The sequence below is a fragment of the Oncorhynchus mykiss genome, chromosome 28 (genome assembly GCF_057628025.1).
Source record: "Oncorhynchus mykiss isolate SJ-2025 chromosome 28, ASM5762802v1, whole genome shotgun sequence".
Classification (NCBI taxonomy): Eukaryota; Metazoa; Chordata; class Actinopteri; order Salmoniformes; family Salmonidae; genus Oncorhynchus; species Oncorhynchus mykiss.
Window position 1 is genome coordinate 28,938,253 of NC_143049.1, and position 23,343 is coordinate 28,961,595.

Below are 23,343 nucleotides of genomic sequence, written 5' to 3' on the forward strand. Positions count from 1 at the left end.
AGAACTCCACCCCCTTTGGCAGTTAAAAATGTCACCATTTTTGGTGGTCTTCCCAAGCCAGGATTCAGACACAGCTAGGACATCAGGGTTGGTGGAGTGTGCTAAAGCCGTGAAAAAAAAAAACTTAGGGAGGAGGCTTCTGCAGGAAACCAAGGCTTTTACGGTTACAGAAGTCAACAAATGATAGAGCCTGGGGAATAGGAGTGGAACTGGGGGCTATAGGGCCTGGGTTAACCTCTACATCACCAGAGGAGTAGGATAAGGGTACGGCTAAAGGCTATAAGAAGGTCATCTTGTGCGTTGGTGACAGAGAATAAAAGGAGCAGATTTCTGGGTGTAAGGAAAAATGATGGGATTAAATGGGATAAAGGTGAGTTGAGACTGCTTGATCTACAAATCACCTTGCATCCTAAATAACTAATAACAATATTATTTCTAGATCATTCACGTCTGTCATAATTTACCAAGTATACATCACGGTTTTGATGCTCTCGAACAAAGACAGTACAGTATGAAGATAGGCAGAAACTGCTTCTCCAATAGACATTCCCATTGTGTGCTGTCATGGCGACGTTGGATACTAAACTCGGTCGTACTAACGTGTCTCTCGCGCCGAACTGCGCGTGTGCACGCTGTCAAATCAAATACTTGTTTTTTTTACGAAAATGAAAACGAGTCAGTTTGTCACTTTCAAGAGGTTGGAGTAATAACATTTTTAACTTCTTAAGACGAATTTAGGTGGTGCCTTTCGAGAAAATGAACAACTATGGGGGAAAAAACAACTTCTCCAATTGACTTCTCAATCCCCAGCCTAGTCTGCTTGGTCTGTTTCGTAAGCGTGTCCGGAAATTGGTTTAAAAACGCTTTGGTTTTGATGCTCTCGAACACGAGCATCAAAACCGTGATGTATCATGGGTAAATTGTGACAAGGCTGTCTGGGTCTCTCCTTCTGACCTTCTGCAAATGGTTTTGAAGAGAGTCGAGTGGACCGTTCTTTGTTCGTTATACCCATAGAGATAGATACAGGACTCATCTTTATATCTGTGCCATTGTAGCGTATGTGGCAGTTTAGTAATGGGAATCGCCATTGCGGCTACAACTCATAGGAATCCCGGTTTATACCTCATTGGAGAGGACGCGAAGTGGAAGCAATTGAGATTACCCCAAAAGTAACCAGAACATTCCCCCAATGCATTGTGGGTGTGTAGTGTTTGCTAACTTTCACGACATTGCAGCATAGACGGGCTACCTTCATCAAGGTAACACGTTTATATTTACTAGATTAATCCATAGTAAAATCGTTTGTTTTACTTTATATATTTCAAGAAATAGGCAACGAGTTTAGTCATGAAATTAGTCTGTCATTTCTAAACGAATTTCAAACCAGCATGGGATGGGAGTCCTACGGCTACGGTATCCGGCAGCTGATATGGTCCAGAGTGCATGCAAAGTCGTGATATTTACATAATCGCTGCTGTTGCAATGCTAATTTCAACAGTTACTGTAATATCCTATTTAGGACAACTGTCATGAGTTACAGACATATGGAAATAACAAGTTAGGGGTGCTGTTGTTTAAATCTTTGACCATTAGCTGTATGACTGGTTAATTAACAGGCTAGACGTGGGATGAGGTAGCTATGAGGCATAGCAGGAATTCATGACCCTTTACACATTTCTTCTTTCTTAACGTTAATATCTGTTATATCACTGACAGGTCTGGGGTGTAGACCTATCCAGTGACTAACTTGTCAGGCAGAATGGATCCCATGTCTGGTTCTACAGTTAAAGCAGAGGGCTTTGTGGTCGCTCACCCCTATGCTGGCTCACCACCCCAGGGATGCCCCATGCAAAAGGAGACCAAACCAAGTAAGTCTCTTCAGCTGTGTCAGGTTGATACTGTTTGTGTTTGTCTATTGGTTCTCTGTTGTCTGCAATGTATACCCATAACCCCATCAGCTATCACACCTTGCATAGCAATAACAAAGCAGATATTATTTTTCATTGTACTAATGTATTTTGACCTATCCTCTCAGGTGCACCATTACCACCACCAGAGTGTCCCATGCACAAGGCATCCACCCCGGCCCAGGTTGCGAGCACAGCCCCCCCAACAGCCCCAGCTTCAGACCAGGCAGGGCCAACACATCAGGATCGGGCATACGAGTTTGTGGAGTGCCCCATGAAAGCAGCCAACAGAGAGAAATTTGTGTCTGACATCGATATAGCAAACATGGTACGCAAAGCAGCTAAAATACTTTTACATGCACTGTGTATAATTCTTACTACTATGTAATTACAATACTTGTTACTCCTACAACTATAATTACGCTGTGATAAGAACACTAAAGTAAAGTGTTACAGAGTTTTTATATAAACTGATGTACTAAATGTTGTTTAGTGTACCTCTCTTTTTTCATAACCCAGGAACTGGTTGACTAATAGGCTAAAATCGAATCAAACCAAGTCAATTAGGAGATAGATGACACTACAGCATATATTGATGAGACTTAAAACCCGGAAGACTACATCTCATCGTTATGTTTTGTTATTTCTCTTTATCCAGATGCCGCCACCCAATCAGCAGCCTGCCCCAGGTCAGCCCTTTGATCTGTCAGTGAACAGAGAGGAGTCCCAGATCCCCCGGGGTGGTACAGATCAGAACTGGGTCTACCCCTCGGAACAGATGTTCTGGAATGCCATGCTGAGGAAAGGGTCAGTCGACCTATCAGAACACTGAAGAGATATGGCTTGGACATTGAGATAGAATGTATTGAATTGATAGAACCTATAGTTATATCTCTATGGGCTTGGGTTTCTACTGTTGTGTACTGACTCACTAAAATTGTTTCACAGATGGCACTGGAAGGATGAAGATCTTGGTCAAAAAGACATGACAAACATCATCAAGATTCACAACCAGAACAATGACCAGGCATGGCAGGAGATCCTCAAATGGGAACAATTCCATAAGAAGTGAGTAACCAATCAACATCTCAGACAATACCATGTAAGGTTGAGCGCACTTCAATCAATCAAATTGATTTGTAAAGCCCTTCTTACATCAGCTGATATCTCAATGTGCTGTACAGAAACCCAGCCTAAAACCCCAAACAGCAAGCAGTACAGGTGTAGAAGCACGATGGCTAGGAAAAACTCCTTAGAAAGGCAGGAACCTAGGAAGAAACCTAGAGAGGAACCAGGCTATGAGGGGTGGCCAGTCCTCTTCTGGCTGTGCCGGTTGAAGATTATAACAGAACCTGGCCTAGATGTTAAAATGTTCATAGATGACCAGCAGCGTCAATAATAATAATCACAGCACTTTAATAAGCACTTTACTGACGCTTCAAATTACTCCTGAACGACCAGTGCATGTCATGATACAGTGCCTTGCGAAAGTATTCGGCCCCCTTGAACTTTGCGACCTTTTGCCACATTTCAGGCTTCAAACATAAAGATATAAAACTGTATTTTTTTGTGAAGAATCAACAACAAGTGGAACACAATCATGAAGCGGAACGACATTTATTGGATATTTCAAACTTTTTTAACAAATCAAAAACTGAAATATTGGGCGTGCAAAATTATTCAGCCCCCTTAAGTTAATACTTTGTAGCGCCACCTTTTGCTGCGATTACAGCTGTAAGTCGCTTGGGGTATGTCTCTATCAGTTTTGCACATCGAGAGACTGACATTTTTTCCCATTCCTCCTTGCAAAACAGCTCGAGCTCAGTGAGGTTGGATGGAGAGCATTTGTGAACAGCAGTTTTCAGTTCTTTCCACAGATTCTCGATTGGATTCAGGTCTGGACTTTGACTTGGCCATTCTAACACCTGGATATGTTTATTTTTGAACCATTCCATTGTAGATTTTTCTTTATGTTTTGGATCATTGTCTTGTTGGAAGACAAATCTCCGTCCCAGTCTCAGGTCTTTTGCAGACTCCATCAGGTTTTCTTCCAGAATGGTCCTGTATTTGGCTCCATCCATCTTCCCATCAATTTTAACCATCTTCCCTGTCCCTGCTGAAGAAAAGCAGGCCCAAACCATGATGCTGCCACCACCATGTTTGACAGTGGGGATGGTGTGTTCAGGGTAATGAGCTGTGTTGCTTTTACGCCAAACATAACGTTTTGCATTGTTGTCAAAAAGTTCAATTTTGGTTTCATCTGACCAGAGCACCTTCTTCCACATGTTTGGTGTGTCTCCCAGGTGGCTTGTGGCAAACTTTAAACAACACTTTTTATGGATATCTTTAAGAAAAGGCTTTCTTCTTGCCACTCTTCCATAAAGGCCAGATTTGTATACGACTGATTGTTGTCCTATGGACAGAGTCTCCCACCTCAGCTGTAGATCTCTGCAGTTCATCCAGAGTGATCATGGGCCTCTTGGCTGCATCTCTGATCAGTCTTCTCCTTGTATGAGCTGAAAGTTTAGAGGGACGGCCAGGTCTTGGTAGATTTGCAGTGGTCTGATACTCCTTCCATTTCAATATTATCGCTTGCACAGTGCTCCTTGGGATGTTTAAAGCTTGGGAAATCTTTTTGTATCCAAATCCGGCTTTATACTTCTTCACAACAGTATCTCGGACCTGCCTGGTGTGTTCCTTGTTCTTCATGATGCTCTCTGCGCTTTTAACGGACCTCTGAGACTATCACAGTGCAGGTGCATTTATACGGAGACTTGATTACACACAGGTGGATTGTATTTATCATCATTAGTCATTTAGGTCAACATTGGATCATTCAGAGATCCTCACTGAACTTCTGGAGAGAGTTTGCTGCACTGAAAGTAAAGGGGCTGAATAATTTTGCACGCCCAATTTTTCAGTTTTGATTTGTTAAAAAAGTTTGAAATATCCAATAAATGTCGTTCCACTTCATGAGTGTGTCCCACTTGTTGTTGATTCTTCACAAAAAAAATACAGTTTTATATCTTTATGTTTGAAGCCTGAAATGTGGCAAAAGGTCGCAAAGTTCAAGGGGGCCAAATACTTTCGCAAGGCACTGTATGTGTGCCATACCAGATATGTGAATTGTATTTAATTTCTTTCTTTCTAGGGAATGTCCATGCGGACCCTCCCTGTTACGGTTTGGAGGCAAAGCAAAAGAATTCACTCCTAGAGCCAGATTTCGCCACTGGATGGGGTGAGTTTTTTTTTTTTAACTCTGTTTATTAAGTTTTACACACACACAGACAAGACAAAGCAATATAAATAATATACTCAACTAGAAAAAAAATACAAATAAAAAAATAGCTTTAAAGATACCATACTTTAGACAAGTTAAACACACCAGGCAGAAGGCTACAGAGGTTAAAGGGCAATCTATAGTACAGGGACAGAGCAAACACCTCACCATTGTTCCTGTGAACAGTCAAGGGATAAGGGTGGAGAAATGCAACCACTCACAGAGAGTCATGGCCACAGACCGACCCTCCACTGGACCAAAAATAAAGTTTACAATGCTTTAAAATAAAAAATAAAAAAAATAGAATGATAGTTAATGTAGGCGTGAACAAAATGTAAAAATAACTGGGAAAAACAAGCTCACACTTCAGTCTCTTCTCGGGCAAGATGTGCCCCCCCCCAGCAAAAACACAGAGAAGCTCCTCCAACCCTTAAGTCACAGACTTATTTTAGTATTAATTGGAATGCCATCAGAGGATGGACTGTTTAAAGTAAGACCGGAATGGAGCCCAAGCCTCATTAAACAGTTTGGGGTTCCCACGTGAGTTGAATTTTATTTTTTCTAGTTTCAGAGAGCACAACACATCCCTCACCCAATATTTATAAGATGGGGGAGCTGCCATCTTCCAGTTCTGTAGTATTAGCCGTCTAGCTAAAAGAGTTGAATAAGCAACAGTGTCCGACTGGATTCTTGATAGGGGGGTACCCATGGGCAGTACTCCAAAAAGGGCTGTAAGGGGAGACGGAACTATAACAGTGTCATATATATCAGAGAAACATTTAAATATTAATTCCCAGAAACCTGACAGTTTATGACAGCCCCAAAACATATGCAACAGTGTGGCTGGTTCCACTTTACATCTGACACAGGTAGGATCAAAATCAGAGAATATTCTTCCAAGTTTGGCCCCCGACCAGTGGATACGGTGAACCACCTTGAATTGAATGAGGCTGTGTCTAGTGCTAAAAGAGGACGAGTGCACCCTGTGCCGCACAGATTCCCAGACGTCCTCCCCAAGTTCCTCCCCCAAATCCTTTTCCCATCGAGTCTTTAAAGGCACCAAAGAAGGGTTCTGTAAGTCATGAATGATTGCATATACATCTGAAATTGCGCCCCTAGGAAGCTTGTTCAGCTCCAAGATGCTCTCTATAGCTGTATTCGCAGGCCTATTGGGAAATCCAGGTGTGTTAGCTCTGACAAAGTTTCTAGTCTGGAGATAGCGGAAAAAGTGGGATTGGGGGAGATTGAACTTTTCCTGCAGCTGAGAAAAAGAGGCAAATATATCATCAAAGAATAATTGGGCTAGCGAGGAGAGGCCTAGTGAGTGCCAAATGCCAAAAGCCCCATCATTCAAAGATGGAGGAAATAAAATGTTTTGATTAATTGGGCCTGATAGAGAAAAGCCTCGGAGGCTAAAGGCTAAACGGAACTGATTCCAAATTTGAAGAGACTGCTTTACAATTGGGTTGACACACCTTTTGCCTAGGGACACTGGGAGAGATGAGCACAGCACAGAGGAAAGTGCTGCAGGTTTACACGATTCAGACTCCATCTGGACCCAGAGTGGTCTAGGGCCAGTAGGATCAGTCTGCAGCCAGTACAGAACGGCTCTGAAATTTGCAGCCCAGTAGTATGTCTGGAAATTTGGTAGAGCTAAACCCCCCAATGACCTAGGCTTCTGTAAATGTTTTCTACCAATCCGTGGTACCTTGCCATCCCAAATAAAATGCATGAATGTTTGATCCAGTGAAATAAAAAAAGATTTTGGAATAAAAATGGGTAAACATTGAAATAAATATAAAAATTTGGGCAACACATTCATTTTAATGACATTAATCCTTCCGATAAGAGAAAGGGGTAGCGAATTCCAAAAAGTAAAATATTGTTTCAATCTAATCTGTCTGCTAGAGCAACAAAGTTTTCCTGAAACAAATTTGAATATTTCCTTGTCACTTTTACTCCCAAGTAGGTGAATTGATCCCGGACAATCCTAAACTGAGAACTTGTAAAAGAGCACTTTAAAGCAGCCTTGTTTACCGGAAAAAGCTCACTCTTGCCTAGATTCAGCTTGTACCCTGAGATTGATCCAAACTTTTTAAGAACAGATAGAGCACGTGGCAATGAGGTATCGGGTTTGGAGATAAACAAAAGGAGGTCGTCAGCATATAGCGAGACTTTCTGCTCCCAGCCCGCCCTGATTATGCTTTGAATAGCATCATTAGAGCGTAGTGCAATGGCGAGAGGCTCGATTGCCAAAGCAAACAACAAGGGGGAGAGTGGGCAACCCTGTCTGGATCCGCGGTGCAAGGGAAAATAGTCAGAGGACAAGTTATTAGTCCGTACCGAAGCCATGGGGGAAAAATAAATAATCTTTATCCACGCAATGAATTTGGGGCCAAAGCCAAATCTATAAAGGGCAGCTGTTAGGTAATCCCACTCAACGCGGTCAAATGCTTTTTCGGCATCAAGTGAGACCACCACCTCCGGGTCCCCCGACGCTGGGGAGTACAGTATATTCATAAGGCGCCTAATATTGAAAAATAAATGCCTATTTCTCACAAAGCCAGTCTGGTCAGAGTGTATTACTTGGTGTAGCAAGCCTTCCATTTGGATGGCTAAAAGCTTAGCTAGGATTTTGTAATCACAGTTTAAAAGCGAGATTGGGCGATAGGATCCACATTCCAGGGGGTCTTTGTTTTTCTTTAGTAGTAATGAAATTGAAGCCTGATAAAGACTAGGCGGTAGCTTTGAAGTATTAAGGCACTCTGCAAATAGTCGAGACAAGAATGGGCAAAGCAGACCAGAAAACGTCCTGTAGAATTCGGTTGGAAAACCGTCCGGACCCGGTGATTTACCACTTTTCATTGCGGACACTGCTGTTGCAATCTCCTCAAGCGTAAATTCTTCTTCTAGACAGTCATGGGAGTCTGTATCAATTGAAGGCATATTCAAGCCATTAAAGAAGGAGTCAATCAGCAAAGGGTCTTGAAGGGATTCAGAGGTGAAAAGCGCAGAGTAAAATTGTTTAAATTGATCATTGATCTCTTTATGTATAACTGTGGTGGCACCAGACGGGGTCCTTATTTGTGGGATTAAACGTGAGGCCTCAGATTTACGGATCTGATGCACAAGGAGTTTACTGGCCTTGTCGCCTTGTTCATAGACTTTGTATCGAGCTCGCAAGAGTAACTGTTCAGCTTGCCTGGTAGAAAGCTCATCAAATTCAGATTGGAGTAGTTGGCGCTCTTTATGCAGATCAGAGGAAGGATCCGTAGCATACTTCTCATCCAATGTGGCTATGGACTCGCTCAGGTCCCGAAGTCGCTGGGAGCGAACTCTGTTTTGGTTGGCTGTATAAGAAATAATTTGGCCACGTAGGTATGCTTTGAGAGACTCCCATATGGTAGAGCAGGACATACCTGGTGTTGAATTAGTTTCTAGGAATAAGGTGATTTCAGAAGAAATGAAATTGACAAACTCCTTATCTGAGAGAAAAATGGGGTAGAGACGCCATTGATAACACATAGGAGGTCGCTGGGGAAACTCTAGTTCAAGCACTAATGGTGAATGGTCAGAGATAACAATACTCTCGTAAGTACACTGCCGAAGGTTAGGCAGAAGTTTTTTGTCCAAAAAGAAGTAATCAATCCGGGAGTATGTTTGATGAACATGAGAATAAAAGGAATACTGTCTATCTGTAGGATGTAGGAAACGCCAGGCCTCAAACATAGCATATTTCTGAAGAAAGGATGGAATAAGTAGGGCACATTTAGATGGGCCTGTATTTGTTTGTGAGGACTTGTCAAGAACAGGGGACATTTTACAGTTGAAATCCCCCCCTAAAATCAACAAATGAGAATCTAAATTGGGAACAGCAGACAGAAAGGAAGAAATGAAACTTGTGTCATCCCAATTGGGAGCATAAACACTAGCCAAAACAAGAGGGGTAGAAAACAGTTCACCAGTTACTATGACGTATCGTCCCTTAGGATCAGCAATAACCTCAGAAGCTACAAAGGGAGTAGCTGTATCAACCAGAATAGCAGCACCTCTTGATTTACTATGAAAGTTCGAGTGGAACACTTGACCAACCCAGTCCTTACGCATCCTAAAATGCTCACCAGTCCTCAAGTGAGTCTCTTGTAGAAATGCAATATTTGCATTCAAACCCTTTAAGTGTGTCAACACCCTCTTACGCTTCACCGGGTTGTTAACCCCTTTCGTGTTCCATGAAATGTACTTGATCGCATTATTTCGGCCCCTCTGGGCATTCCCGTTATTCAACCCTGTCATTAGAGCATAGAATGGAAAAGCAATGAGCGCCCAAAACCCCCAGAATAACTTGTCTCAGAGTAATAATGTACGGTGGTAAATGTTTGGAAAAAGTACAGAAAAAAACCAGTAAAAAAACCTAAAAAGACAAAATGACAACATTAGAACTGAACAATTCAACCTGCCCCCCCACCCCCTCCCCCCATCCTAGACAATACCTCCCCAAACGAGGTACAAGCCTAAATAGAACATGTTCTCTTCGCACAGTATGTCTGTGAGAGTGCGGTCTTAGACCTAAACCCACAGTCCCGCTCTTTAAAGTCGCGTTTTGTTAGTGGATCAAGCAGCAAAAATAAAGATTTGTATGTATTTTTTTCAAATAAAAAAAAGGCGAATCCCTTGTGCAAACGGAATGACAAAAGCACCACTTGTAGATGTATATAATTGTATTCCCAGTCTTATAACAGGCATTGAGAGAGAAAATAAATAAAATGTATAAAGGCTCTCAGCCAAAAATCGAATTTGAAGTAAGGAAATCGTAGTAAGACAATCAAAAATAATAGTAATTATAATCGTAGTCTAGTTGACGCTGAGACAGCTTACAACCAATACCAAAAAACTATGTGTGCGCAACGTTGAACATTTGCTGGGCATAAATGACGCTCAAAACTTTTAAAATTAAAGTGAGACCCCAAAAACCGTGTAGCCTCGAGACATTTACTGTTTACTGGGTCAATGCAAACGGATGCAGTAAACAAATAACCAAAAATATTTTGAGTCACTGAGACAATGTGTAAACAAACTAAATAGGTGAGCGAGACAGCCTAGAGACACAGGAGTTAAGTAAAACCTTAATACAATTAAATTAAAATGACTGAATGCTTGTAAGGCACGCACACTAGATGATCAAAACATTAGATCACATCAAATAAGCCTGAATAGTTTCGCCAACTATACAAGACTAGCCTGTTATATCTAAACATAATTGTACCACAGGTGGGTTACTTACTATCCACAGTTCGCAAGCAACAGTTGATGAACTGTGAGCATATTCAAGACTTCCTGATGTGACGTTGAATGTGAGCCATAGCCTCATCCGGAGATTCAAATGTGTAGTCTTTACCCTCATGAGATATCCATAAACGGCCCTGGAATCGCAGTCCATACTTCACACTTGGATGGTCCCGAAGCACTCGTTTCGCCTGTCCGAAAGAGGCGCGCTGCCTGGAAACAGTGGGGGAGTAGTCCTGGTAGATGGAGAAGCTCTGTCCTTGAAAGCTCAGAGTGGTATTGCGGGCTCGTCGGAGGATCTCCATCTTCTCATGAAAAAAGTGCACTCGAAGAATTATGTCACGGGGCCTCTCCCCATCCCGGGGCTTTGGGCGCAGCGACCGGTGGGCTCGGATCAATCAGGGGCTTTTCATCTAAGGCAAGAACATCCTTCAGCAGCCCTGAAATGAAATCCGTGGCGCGATACATTTCCGCTGACTCTGGGACCGATACAAGTCTAAGATTATTGCGGCGAGAGAATCCCTCTAAACTCACACAGCTCTCCTTCACCTTTTTCAAATCCGCAGCTAGGCGTTTAACTTCAGCCTCCAGGGATGTAGTTAAATCGGAGACATTGGTAGCGGAGGTCTCCAGTGCTGCAATCGTTGTAGTGTGTGACGCAGTTGTTGTTTTGAGTAATGTGATTGCTGGCACAGTCTCGTTCCGCAGGATGGTTAAATCTGCTTTTAAAGTATCAGAAACCTCCTGTATTCTGGCCTCAATCGTAGCAACCACCTGTGTTTTCATTTCAACTATCTCAGAGCGTAGTAGTTTGATGGCCTCGAGAATGTTCATTTCAGCGCCGCCAGGCCAAGCCGCACCCCCGGGTAAAGTGTGCGTCCCCGGGCCCTCAGACTCAGGAGAGGGCGGTGATGAGAGCGGGTCTTGTAGGCCGGGTTTTCTCAAAGTCATGCTTTTGGCCTTATGCTTGGTCGACATGCTGACATTCGGAAGCAAAGTAGTCTTGGTTTTTATGGAAAGGGATCACCAAATTAATATTTGAAAATAAATACGGTTCTGCTGCAAAATTCACATAAACTTTAAGAATACCACGGGAGCAAACGGAAAACACGTCAGTCGCACATGGCGTCCCCTACCATCCCCCATGGGGTGAGTTTTTGATGTAAACAGTTCTGCATGGAAGTTACATAAATTCAGCAAAAAAGAATCCTCCCCTTTTCAGGACCCTGTCTTTCAAATTCGTAAAAATCAAAATAACTTCACATATCTTCATTTTAAAGGGTTTAAACACTGTTTCCCACGCTTGTTCAATGAACCATAAACAATTAATGAACATATACCTGTGGAACGGTCGTTAAGACACTAACAGCTTACAGACGGTAGGCAATTAAGGTCACAGTTATGAAAACTTAGGACACTAAAGAGGCCTTTCTAATGACTCTGAAAAACACCAAAAGAAAGATGCCCAGCGTCCCTGCTCATCTGCTAATCTTGGGCACATGACGACTGCAGATGTGGCCAGGGCAATACATTGCAATGCCTGTACTGTGAGCGCTACAGGGAGACAGGACGGACAGCTGATCGTCCTCGCAGTGGCAGATCATGTGTAACAACACCTGCACAGGATCGGTACATCCGAGCATCACACCTGCAGGACAGGTACAGGATGGCAACAACAACTGCCCGAGTTACACCAGGAACGCACAATCCCTCTATCAGTGCTCAGACTGTCCACAATAGGCTGAGAGAGGCTGGACTAAGGGCTTGTAGGCCTGTTGTAAGGCAGGTCCTCACCAGACATCACTGGAAACAACGTCGCCTATGGGCAAAACCCACCGTCGCTGGACCAGACAGGACTGGCAAAAAGTGCTCTTCACTGACGAGTCGCGGTTTTGTCTCACCAGGGGTGATGGTCGGATTTGCGTTTATCGTTGAAGGAATGAGCGTTACACCGAGGCCTGTACTCTGGGGCGGGATTGATTTGGAGGTGGAGGGTCTGTCATGGTCTGGGGCAGTGTGTCACAGCATCATCGGACTGAGCTTGTTGTCATTGCAGGCAATATCAGTGCAGGGAAGACATCCTCCTCCCTCATGTGGTACCCTTCCTGCAGGCTCATCCTGACATGACCCTCCAGCATGACAATGCCATCAGCCATACTGCTCGTTCTGTGCGTGATTTCCTGCAAGAAAGGAATGTCAGTGTTCTGCCATGGCCGGCGAAGATCCCGAATCTCAATCCCATTGAGTACATCTGGGACCTGTTGGTTCGGAGGTTGAGGGCTGGGGCAGTCCATGAGGAGGAGATGCACTGCAGTACTTAATGCAGCTGGTGGCCACACCAGATTCTGACTGTTACCTTTTGATTTTGAACCCCCTTTGTTCAGGGACACATTATTCCATTTCTGTTAGTCACATGTCTGTGGAACTGGTTCAGTTTATGTCTCAGTTGGTGAATCTCCTTATGTTCATAAAAATATTTACACATGTTAGGTTTGCTGAAAATAAACGCAGTTGACAGTGAGAGGACGTTTCTTTTTTTGCTGAGTTTGCATGCAAAAATATATACATTTTCTTGACACAGACCTAGCCCAAGAAGTACCACTAGCACTCTTTTTCTGGTTGTTTTTATTTGTGATACACTAGATCATACGACCGGATTTTGTGTTTGCAGGTATGGCTTACCGTTTGACAGGCACGACTGGATCGTAGACCGCTGTGGAAAGGAGGTGCGCTATGTGATTGACTATTACGACGGCGGTGAGATCAATAAGCAGAACTTTACCATCCTGGACGTGCGTCCTGCCATTGACTCCCTCAGCGCCGTGTGGGACCGTATGAGAGTGGCCTGGTGGCGCTGGACCTCCTCTTAAACCCCAACACTCCCCACACTAATAGCCTGATCCCAGTTCTGTATGATGTCATGCCATTCAATGATAGTCAGAGAAGTTGGCTAAATCACGTACAGATCTGGGACAAGGCTATCTTCTACCACTTAAGATTCACAGGGTTGAATACCGTCTCTATGTTCTCATTCATTGATTTGAGGGAGTACTAATGTATCAGACTCTGGCACTCTGCTAATAACTCAACTTTTAATTGACAGCTAGATTGGCTTCATTGCTTGAAGTGAACTGTTTTGATTGACTTTGAGTCCACACACGCAATCACATGTATATTTACTCACTATAAAAATTGTTTGTTTGGGAGGACATACTAATTGGTGGCTTTTCTTTAGTGAATATTTTCTCCTAAGTTGATAAAATGGAACTGTGTGCTATTTGTATCCCGTATTATGTTTAAAGTAAAGGCATGTTTGTATGGTGTTGTTTTAAGTTAAAGGGAGGGCTACTGTATTTGTGGGTTTGTAGCATGTATTTAAAGTGTCCCAATGACTAAATGCGTCAACTCCCAGGTCAATGGAAGCAACCATTTGGAATGGACTCTCAATGAAGACAAATTGATAATGTATTGTCCCAGATAAAACAGGTTAATGTGTATTCTTTGGCTTGATTTTCAATGCATCACACAGTTGCCTTTTTAAAATTATAATTTAGTTAAATTCAGGGCAAATTATTTGTTTTATTTAGTATAGTATAAGCTTCTGTATAGATGAAAACTGGAGATAAGCTGTCTATCTGAAAATCACACGCTGCTATTTATTGTTGACCATCAGATGTGATTAATGTGTATTGTGAACAGATAATGACGCTCTGAGTAATTAACCGTTTTTCGGTACAATTGAGAAGGGTGCAACTGTAGCCTCGAAATTCCGGGCATTCCTGCAGGTACCCCTCTATATTTGTATCGGTCCGTTTTTTAACTATCACTCCAGTACGATAGATGGCGGTAATGCACCATAACGTTGGATGCCAACTGTCGATAAACCCCACAGAAGAAGAAGATTCTGGGAGCGACAACGGTATCTAGCTAAAGCTAGTACACACCGATAAGTGTCCTTCGCCCACTATTTCCCGCAGTTCTGTTAATGGCATGTGTTCGTTAGGCGGGGGCGAAGGACACTGTTTACCGATGTTGCTAGCAAAGAGGACTCCGGTACACAGCGGGAAAAACTCAGATAACTTTTATTTCCCTTTTGACCCAATAGGGGGGATTTCAGCCACACCCGTTTCTGACAGGTGTATAAAATCGAGCACACATGCAATCTCCCCAGCCAAACATTGGCCTTACTGAAGAAGCTCAGTGACTTTCAATGTGGCACCGTCATAGGATACCACCTTTCCAACAAGTCAGTTTGTAAATTGTCTGCCCTGCTAGAGCTGCCCCGGTCAACTGTAAGTGCTGTTGTGGTGAAGTGGAAAAATATAGGAGCAACAACGGTAGGCCACAAGCTCACAACAGGACTAGTATGCTACACAATCTCACGGAACAGGACCGCTTAGTGCAGGATGCACGTAGTGTGTAAAAATCGTCTGCCCTCGGTTGCAACACTCACTACCGAGTTCCAAACTGCCTCTAGAAGCAACGTCAGCACAATAACTGTTAGTTGGGAGCTTAATGAAATGGGTTTATATGTCAGATTAACCGCACATGAGCCTAAAATCACCATGCGCAATGCCAAGCGTTGTCTGGAGTGGTGTAAAGCGCGCCACCATTGGACTGGAGCAGTGAACGCGTTCTCTGGAGTGATGAATAATGCTTCAGCATGACAATGCCCCTGTGTACAAAGCGAGGTCCATACTGAAATGGTTTGTCGAGAACGGTGTGGAAGAACTTGACTGCCCTGCACAGAGCCCTGACCTCAACCCCATCTAACACCTTCGGGATAAATTGGAACGCAGACTGCGAGCCAGGCCTAATCGCCCAACATCCGTGCCCAACCTCACTAATGCTCTTGTGGCTGAATGGAAGCAAGTCCCCGCAGAAATGTTCCAACAGATTCTAGTGGAAAGTCTTCCCAGAAGAGTGGATGGAGGCTGTTATAGCAGAAAAGGGGGGACCAACTCCATATTAATGCCCATGATTTTGGAATGAGATGTTTGACGAGCAGGTATCCACATACTTTTGGTCATGTAGTGTAGTTTTAATTACAAGTTGAACTAGCTAGCTACACTACAAGTAAATCAGCTCTCTTGACCATAGTTTCTTGTCTGGATACGGGTGGAACTAAAAATAGGGACTTGAAGTACATCGGACATAAACAACAAGCACACATTTAACGCGTAAATTTTTTTTACAAAATGAGTGAAAGAAGCACCGATTTCTTTTGAGATATTTTGAATGACAGTTGTTATTTGAAATGTCTGAGCTGGCATTGGATGAAATGTCCGTTTTATCAGCAATATACTGTGAAAAGGACGAATTTGAGCTACTTGAGAAATCAGGTAAATTGTTGAGCTAGCTAGCTGTGATTTGCCTAGTAACTCAACTCCACGATGATTTCATCCACGGAGTTGGGCGCAGATTATACTTTTTTTAAATGAAATTCCGACTCCTTAGAATCGCTATGCCAGGGATCATCGACTAGATTCAGACGTCGAGCCCAGAACATCATTACAAATAATTTGTAGGCTACAAATTGACCGTAAGAAGCCGAAACAGGTATACTATTTGACTGTTTCCACTTGTATATAGGCAAGTTTGTTACTCAATGTGTATTTATTATTACGTGTTTTACCTTTCTATTATTTATCTATTTTGTTTCTCAGCATTGTTGGGAAGGTTCCCTAAGTAAGTGTTTCACAGTTAGACTACACATGTTGTATACTTTATTTGATTTAAAACATAATTTCTAACCCTGCTTACATTTTGTATATGATCGCATACACTCATTGGCCAGTTTATTAGGTACACACATCTAGAACTGGATAGGACACTGCTTTGGCTCCAGAACAGCCTGAATTATTTGTGGCATGGATATGTTGCTCAATTGGTATCAAGGGATCTAACGTGTGCCCGGAAAACATTTCCCACACCACCACTGCCACCATCCTGTACCGTTGACAGCAGGCAAGATAGAGCCATGGACTCATACTTCTTACTCCAAATCCTGACTGCCATCAGTATGATGCAACAGGAACCAGGATTTGTCAGACCAGGCAGGTTCCCCTCCTCAATTGTCCAGTATTTGTGGTTGCATGCGCACTGGATCCACTTCTTGTTTTTAGCAGATAGGAGTGTAGCCCAGTGTCTCATTCTCTTTCGACCAATCACCAACAAGCTGTTTTTTGCCAACAAGACTGCCGCTGACTGGATGTTTTTAGTTTGTTGCACCATTCTCTGTAAAACCTAGACACTTATCATGCCTGAAAAGGCCAGGAGGCTGGCTGTTTCTGAGATACTGGAACCTGCGCGCCTGGCACCAATGATCGTACCACACTCAAATTTGCTTGTTTTGCACATTCTAACGTGCTGCGATCCCAGTCTGCCTGCTTAATACAGCAAGCCATGGCCACATGACTCACTGTATGTAGAAGCAAAAACATATATCTCTCTTAAGCGTGGGAATACTATGGAACAGATTTCCAAAATTAAAATCACTCGTCCAACAATTAAAATAATATTTATTTGCTAAATTATTTTAAATTATTTTGAGGCAATCACCCCGCAAGCCGCCAGTTGGGGAACCCTTCAAAAATGTATTTTCTTAAACCCTTACCTTGTCCCTATGTTTGTCTTCTGTTGCATGCTTTTTTTGTTTGCTGAAATCTATACTTTTAAATAAAACGCTAGTCAAATACAATCATCGATGGCAACCCGGTGCAAATCTCAACAAGGAAACAGTCGGTGGTTGTTTTTGATTGTTTGCTGAAATCCATACTTTTTTAAAATAAAACAAAGGCATGTAAAAACAAGAATAGGTACACTGTAAGGGTTTAAGAATTTATATTTTGAGGTATCGACTGCATGTGTGTCGGCAGCTAATTTCCCAAACTAGTCTGCGCTCAACCCCGTGGATGAAATCATTGTGGTGTTAAGGTACTTGGAGTTGGCATTTCCACAATACATTATGTACACTGTAGCTAGAGTTTTTACTTTATGTTAGCTAGCTGGCTAGCCTAGATGCTAGCTATGTATAGCTAGTAGTATTTTACATGTGGTGTGATGTTTTGTGAGTTACTTGAACATGTTAGTGTTTTCACAGCAGAAAAGGGACTTGTATTCCGCATCCAGATGGAGGTGGAAGCAGCCACCAGTGAGAGAACTCTTTTGAGTCTCCTCTTCCAGCTGCCAACAGAGTACCCCCACTGTGTCCCAAAAATAAGTGTCAGCTCTAAACAGCTCTCCAGGAAACAATGCCAACACATCAAGCAGAGTCTGCTGGAAAAGGCCTCCACACTGGAGCCAGACCCCATGGTTCATGAACTACTGCTGTGGCTCCAACAGAACTTCACTGAACTTACTTTAAATGACCAGTCCCTGGTGGAGGTGCAAGAGGAGGGTGGTGAGGAGGAGACGTGGATAGCTCTTTTTCTAATAGACCATATGAGGTCCAAAACAAAATATATAAAGGCAATTGAAAAGTGGAGCTCGGATTTGGGGCTCACCGGAAGGCTGTTCTTGGGGAAGTTGATACTGGTCCTTCTGCAAGGCGCAAGAAGGAGTATCAAGGTAGTGTAGAGTTTAGACTTTAACTGATGCAATGACGTCTCTTCAGATCAGCTATAACACATGATAAATAATGAATATGATGTACAGTTGAAGTCGGAAGTTTACATACACTTAGGTTGGAGTCATTAAAACTTGTTTTTCAACCACTCCACTAATTTCTTGTTAACAAACTATAGTCGATTAGGACATCTACTTTGTGCATGACACAAGTAATATTTTCAACAATTGTTTACAGACAGATTATTTCAGTTATAATTCACTGTATCACAATTCCAGTGGGTCAGAAGTTTACATACAGTAAGTTGACTGTGCCTTTAAACAGCTTGGAAAATTCCAGAAAGTTATGTCATGGCTTTAGAAGCTTTTGATAGGCTAATTGACATTATTTTAGTCAATTGTAGGTGTACCTGTGGATGTATTTCAAGGCCAACCTTCAAACTCAGTGCCTCTTTGCTTGACATCATGGGAAAATGAAAAGAAATCAGCAAAGAAAATTGTAGACCTCCACAAGTCTGTTTCATCCTTGGGAGCAATTTACAAACGCCTGAAGGTACCACATTCATCTGTACAAACAATAGTACGCAAGTATAAACACTATGCCACCACGCAGCCGTCATACCGCTCAGGAAGGAGACACGTTCTGTCTCCTAGAGATGAACGTACTTTGGTGCGAAAAATGTAAATCAATCCCAGAAGAACAGCAAAGGACCTTGTGAAGATGCTGGAGGAAACAGGTACAAAAGTATCTGTATCTAAAGTAAAATTAGTCTTATATCGACATAACCTGAAAGGCCTCTCAGCAAGGAAGAAGCCACTGCTCCAAAACCGCCATAAAAAAGCCAGACTACAGTTTGCAACTGCACATGGGGACAAAGATCGTACTTTTTGGAGAAATGTCCTGTGGTCTGATGAAACAAAAGTAGAACTGTTTGGCCATAATGACCATCGTTATGTTTGGAGGAAAAAGGGGGAAGCTTGCAAGCCGAAGAACACCATCCCAACCTTGAAGCACGGGGGTGGCAGCATCATGTTGTGGGGGTGCTTTGCTGCAGGAGGGACTGGTGGACTTCACAAAATATATGGCGTCATGAGGAAGGAAAATAATGTGAAATAATGTGGATGCATTGAAGTAACATCTCAAGTCATTAGTTAAGAAGTCAAGAAGTTAAAGCTTGGTTGCAAATGTGTCTTCCAAATGGACAATGATATCAAGCATATTTCCAAAGTTGTGGCAAAATGGCTTAAGGACAACAAAATCAAGGAATTGGAGTGGCCATCACAAAGCCCTGACCTCAATCCTATGGAAAATTTGTAGGCAGAACTGAAAAAGCGTGTGCGAGCAAGGAGGCCTACAAACCTGACTCAGTTACACCAGCTCTGTGAGGAGGACTGGGCCAAAATTCACCCAACTTATTTTGGGAAGCTTGTGGAAGGCTACCTGACACGTTTGACCCAAGTTAAACAATTTAAAGGCAACGCTAACAAATACTAATTCAGTGTATGTAAACTTCTGACCCACTGGGAATGTGATGAGAGAAATAAAAGCTGAAATAAATCATTCTCTCTCTACTATTATTCTGACATTTCACATTCTTAAAATAAAGTGGTGATCCTAATTGACCTAAGACATGGAATTTTTCTGAGGAATAAATGTCAGGAATTGTGAAAAACTGAGTTTAAATGTATTTGGCTCAGGTGTATGTTAACCTATGTAAACCTTCACGATATGTTGGATATAATGATGTCATGTACACTCCCTTCCATATGTTACATTTTGTTCTATACTTCAGCATTTTGGATTTGAGATTAAATGTTTCATGTGAGGCGACAGTACAGAATGTCACCTTTATTTAAGAGTATTTTCATACATATCTGTTTTACCATTTATAAATTAATGCACTTTATGTATCTAGGCCCCCCCTTCTGAAGAAGTCATAAGTATTTGAACAAATTTGTTTATAGTTTATCAAAGTAGTCAAAGGTTTAGTATTTGGTCCCATATTCCTAGCATGCCATGACTACATCAAGCTTGTGACTACAAACTTGTTGGGTGCATTTGCAGTTTGTTTTAGTTGTGTTTCTGATTATGTTGTGCCCAATAGAAATGAATGGTAAATCATGAATTGAATGGTAAATCATCACTTTTATTGTTAATAAGATTAGAATATGTTTCTGAACATTTCAACATCTAATGTGAATGCTACCATGATTACGGATAATCCTGAATGAATCGTGAATAATGAAAGTCAACAGGGGAGTGAGAAAGTTAGAGGTATAAATATCTTCCCCCCCCCCCCCCCCCCCCCCCACACACACAAAAATGCTAGGTTATTGAGAGGTTATCGTGTTTTGGGGGCATAATCACTAACCCTAACCCATTATTCACGATTCATTCAGGATTATCTGTAATCATGGTAGCATCCATATTCTTGTAGAAGTGTTCAGAAACAAATTATATTCTTATTAACAATAAAAGTGACTCCAAAATGACACAATTCATGATTTACCATTCATTTCTATTGGGCACAACATAATCTGAAACACAACTAAAACAAACTGCAAATGCATACAACAAGTTTGTAGAGTCACAAGCTTGATGTAGTCATTGCGTGCTAGGAATATGGGACTAAATACTAAACATTGAGTAAAATGAATTCTTATGACACCTTTAAATGGCTGGACTAGATACATAAAGTGCTTTAATTTCCAACCGGTAAAACGTATCTATTAATATACCCTCAAATAGATGGTAACATTGTATACTGCCACCTCATATAAAACGTTTGATCTCAAATTTAAAGTTTTAGTATTACTGTCCAAATAAATACATAGGGTAGTGTATGTATGAAAATACCCCAAAATAGGTGACATTCTATACTGTCACCTAATGTAAAACATATTATCTCAAATCTAAAATGCTGGATTATAGAGACAAATAACAAATGGTAGCTTCACTGTCCAAATTCACTCCCCTCCATAAATATGTTTTGTTTTAGGCCTAATCCACTTCTTTAAAGATGTGGTGTTCATACTCCATCTGAACCTAAATTAATTACTGAAAAAGCATAGTATGTATGTCATTCCACAAAATGTCTGTGTTGTTTTTCACTTTTCCTTTGTTCAGTAATTAACTGTGCATGTCCAGAAAGTTGAACTGAATATGAAAGTTGGAAAATATAATTCAGACAAACAGTGTTGGGACATGTTGACTTGGCACCTTAATTATTGCAACATCATACAATACATTTATTGATCATTATTACCCTGCCTCCTTCATCATTTGCCAACCAGGAATAACTACTACCCATGCTAAACTTGTACTTGAACAGTATTAATTAACTGCTGGTTTCACAGGTCATTATATTTACAGGCCAAAACAAACAACTGTTTGTTTTCCTTCTGTAGGAATACATCCATCTCCAGAGAACTGTGAAAGTAGATGTGGATTCATCAGGAAAGAGATGCAAAGAGAAGATGATGAGAGTTCTTTGCGAAACCCAAGTCTCAGACCTCAAACGGTTAAGGATTTCCTCAGCTTTTCCATATGAATTTGTGTCATAACGTGGGCATTTTGCAATTGTACATTTGGGCATTATAAAGGTCTCTGGTAATGTGTTCAAGAACTCACTGTAATCAGTCCTTGATTTCATTTACTGCTCCTCACTCTATCATCCCTCAATGTGTTTCTTCTCTCATTCACAGGATCTCATCTTTTGAAATCAAAGAGTTTTTGTCCCTCGAGGAGCTACAAAGGGAGTTTGAGCAAGTTGGACTATTGAAACTGTACCAAGAGTTTGTGGCCACATTGCCGTAGCCATCATGGCTTTTGTCAAGTCGTGCTTTTCCAGACTGGTGCAGATTATGTGAACTTTATACTTTCCATATGATAGTCAACGGAAGGACTAATCTAAACATCTGATTAACATTCAGTTATGGGTTACATTTGTGCATTGAACATGTAAAAGGTATTCAAAATATTTTTCTACCATCCACATGATGGCAGCAAAGTCTACCATTTGAATCAAAGATTTGTAAAGTTGTTAGTTTATTCAAATCTTTTTTTTTATTGTCACACACTGGATAGGTGCTTTGAAATGTGTTGTTATACAGGGTCAGCCATAGTTGCATGGCACCCCTGGAGCAAATTACTGTGAAGTGCTTTGCTCAACAGCACATCGACAGGGTTTTCACCTTGCCAGCTCAGGTATCCACTTTGGCTATTCCCTAGTTGAAAAGTTGTGCCTTGCTTTCTACTCCTGACAGATTTGTTCCTCCTTCTTGTACCTCTTCATCAGATGAAATACATGAAGGTTAAGGTCATATAGAAAAACTTATATAAAGTGATCCACAAAACGCTGATGTTACATGAAAGTTGCATCATAGGCCTTAGCTTCGGATTGCGTCTAGGATGTTGTATACAGATGCGTATCGTTCCGATGCCTAGCGTCTGAAATTAATAACAGCCATACAGTTTTAGCCTCGCGAGCCACCCTGATTTCGCAAGCTTACATACAGTGCATTCGGAAAGTATTCAGATCCCTTGACTTTTTCCACAATTTTGTTACGTTACAGACTTATTCTAAAATGGATTAAAAATAAAAAAAATTCTACATAGAATACCCCATAATGACGATACCTTATTTACATAAGTGTTCATACCATTTGCTATGAGACTCGAATTTCAGCTCAGGTGCATCCTGTTTCCACGGATCATTCTTGAGATGTTGCTACAACTTGATTGGAGTCCAGATGAGGTAAATTGAATTGATTGGTCGTGATTTGGAAAGGCACACACCTGTCTATATAAGGTCCCACAGTTGACAGTGCATGTCAGAGCACAAACCAAGCCATGAGGTTGAAGGAATTGTCCGAAGAGCTCAGAGACAGGATTGTGTCGAGGCACAGATCTGGGGAAAGGTGCCAATTTTTTTTGCAGCATTGAAGGTCCCCAAGAACACAGTGGCCTCCATCATTCTTAAATGGAAGAAGTTTGGAACCAACAAGACTATTCCTAGAGCTGGTCGCCCGGCCGAAATGAGCAATAGGGGGAGAAGGGCTTTGTTCAGAGAGATGGCCAAGAACCCAATGGTCACTCTTGACAGAGCTCTAGAGTTCCTCTGTGGAAATGGGAGAACCTTCCAGAAGGACAACCATCTCTGCAGCACTCCACCAATCAGGTCTTTATGGTAGAGTGGCCAGACTGAAGCCACTCCTTAGTAAAAGGCACATGATAGCACGCTTGAAGTTTGCCAAAAGGCATCTAAAGGATTCTCAGACCAGCATCACTGACTTGCCTAGTTAAAT

At 41.9% G+C, this 23,343-nt stretch overlaps 2 protein-coding genes across 3 annotated transcripts; both read left to right on the top strand.

The window, feature by feature from the left end:
• The first annotated feature begins 561 nt into the window (after positions 1-561).
• Positions 562-13,967, top strand: LOC110508846 (holocytochrome c-type synthase). The gene is made up of 7 exons (XM_021589699.3): positions 562-1,259; positions 1,717-1,868; positions 2,036-2,235; positions 2,566-2,714; positions 2,856-2,975; positions 5,059-5,145; positions 13,142-13,967. The coding sequence occupies exons 2-7, from the start codon at positions 1,760-1,762 to the stop codon at positions 13,338-13,340; spliced, it is 864 nt and encodes a 287-aa protein (XP_021445374.2). The 5' UTR covers positions 562-1,259; positions 1,717-1,759; the 3' UTR covers positions 13,341-13,967.
• Positions 13,968-14,360: 393 nt separating this feature from the next.
• On the top strand, positions 14,361-22,656 carry rwdd3 (RWD domain containing 3). 2 transcript variants are annotated; one of them, XM_036966802.2, is made up of 4 exons: positions 14,361-15,812; positions 17,573-18,039; positions 21,445-21,557; positions 21,742-22,656. In XM_036966802.2, exons 1-4 carry the CDS (start codon positions 15,728-15,730, stop codon positions 21,851-21,853), a joined length of 777 nt encoding a protein of 258 aa, XP_036822697.1. In that variant the 5' UTR covers positions 14,361-15,727; the 3' UTR covers positions 21,854-22,656. The 2 variants fall into 2 exon arrangements, with proteins under 2 accessions (XP_036822697.1, XP_036822699.1); XM_036966804.2 differs by having other exon boundaries at positions 14,364-15,812; positions 17,576-18,039.
• Positions 22,657-23,343: the final 687 nt, after the last annotated feature.

Coding starts and splice junctions, on each gene's coding strand:
- LOC110508846 (XM_021589699.3), top strand. CDS start 1,760: ATGGATCCCATGTCTGGTTCTACAGTTAAAGCAGAGGGCTTTGTGGTC. Junction 1,869..2,035: donor GCAAAAGGAGACCAAACCAA/GTAAGTCTCTTC, acceptor CTATCCTCTCAG/GTGCACCATTACCACCACCA. Junction 2,715..2,855: donor AATGCCATGCTGAGGAAAGG/GTCAGTCGACCT, acceptor ATTGTTTCACAG/ATGGCACTGGAAGGATGAAG.
- rwdd3 (XM_036966802.2), top strand. CDS start 15,728: ATGTCTGAGCTGGCATTGGATGAAATGTCCGTTTTATCAGCAATATAC. Junction 15,813..17,572: donor TGAGCTACTTGAGAAATCAG/GTAAATTGTTGA, acceptor GTGTTTTCACAG/CAGAAAAGGGACTTGTATTC. Junction 18,040..21,444: donor GCGCAAGAAGGAGTATCAAG/GTAGTGTAGAGT, acceptor TTCCTTCTGTAG/GAATACATCCATCTCCAGAG.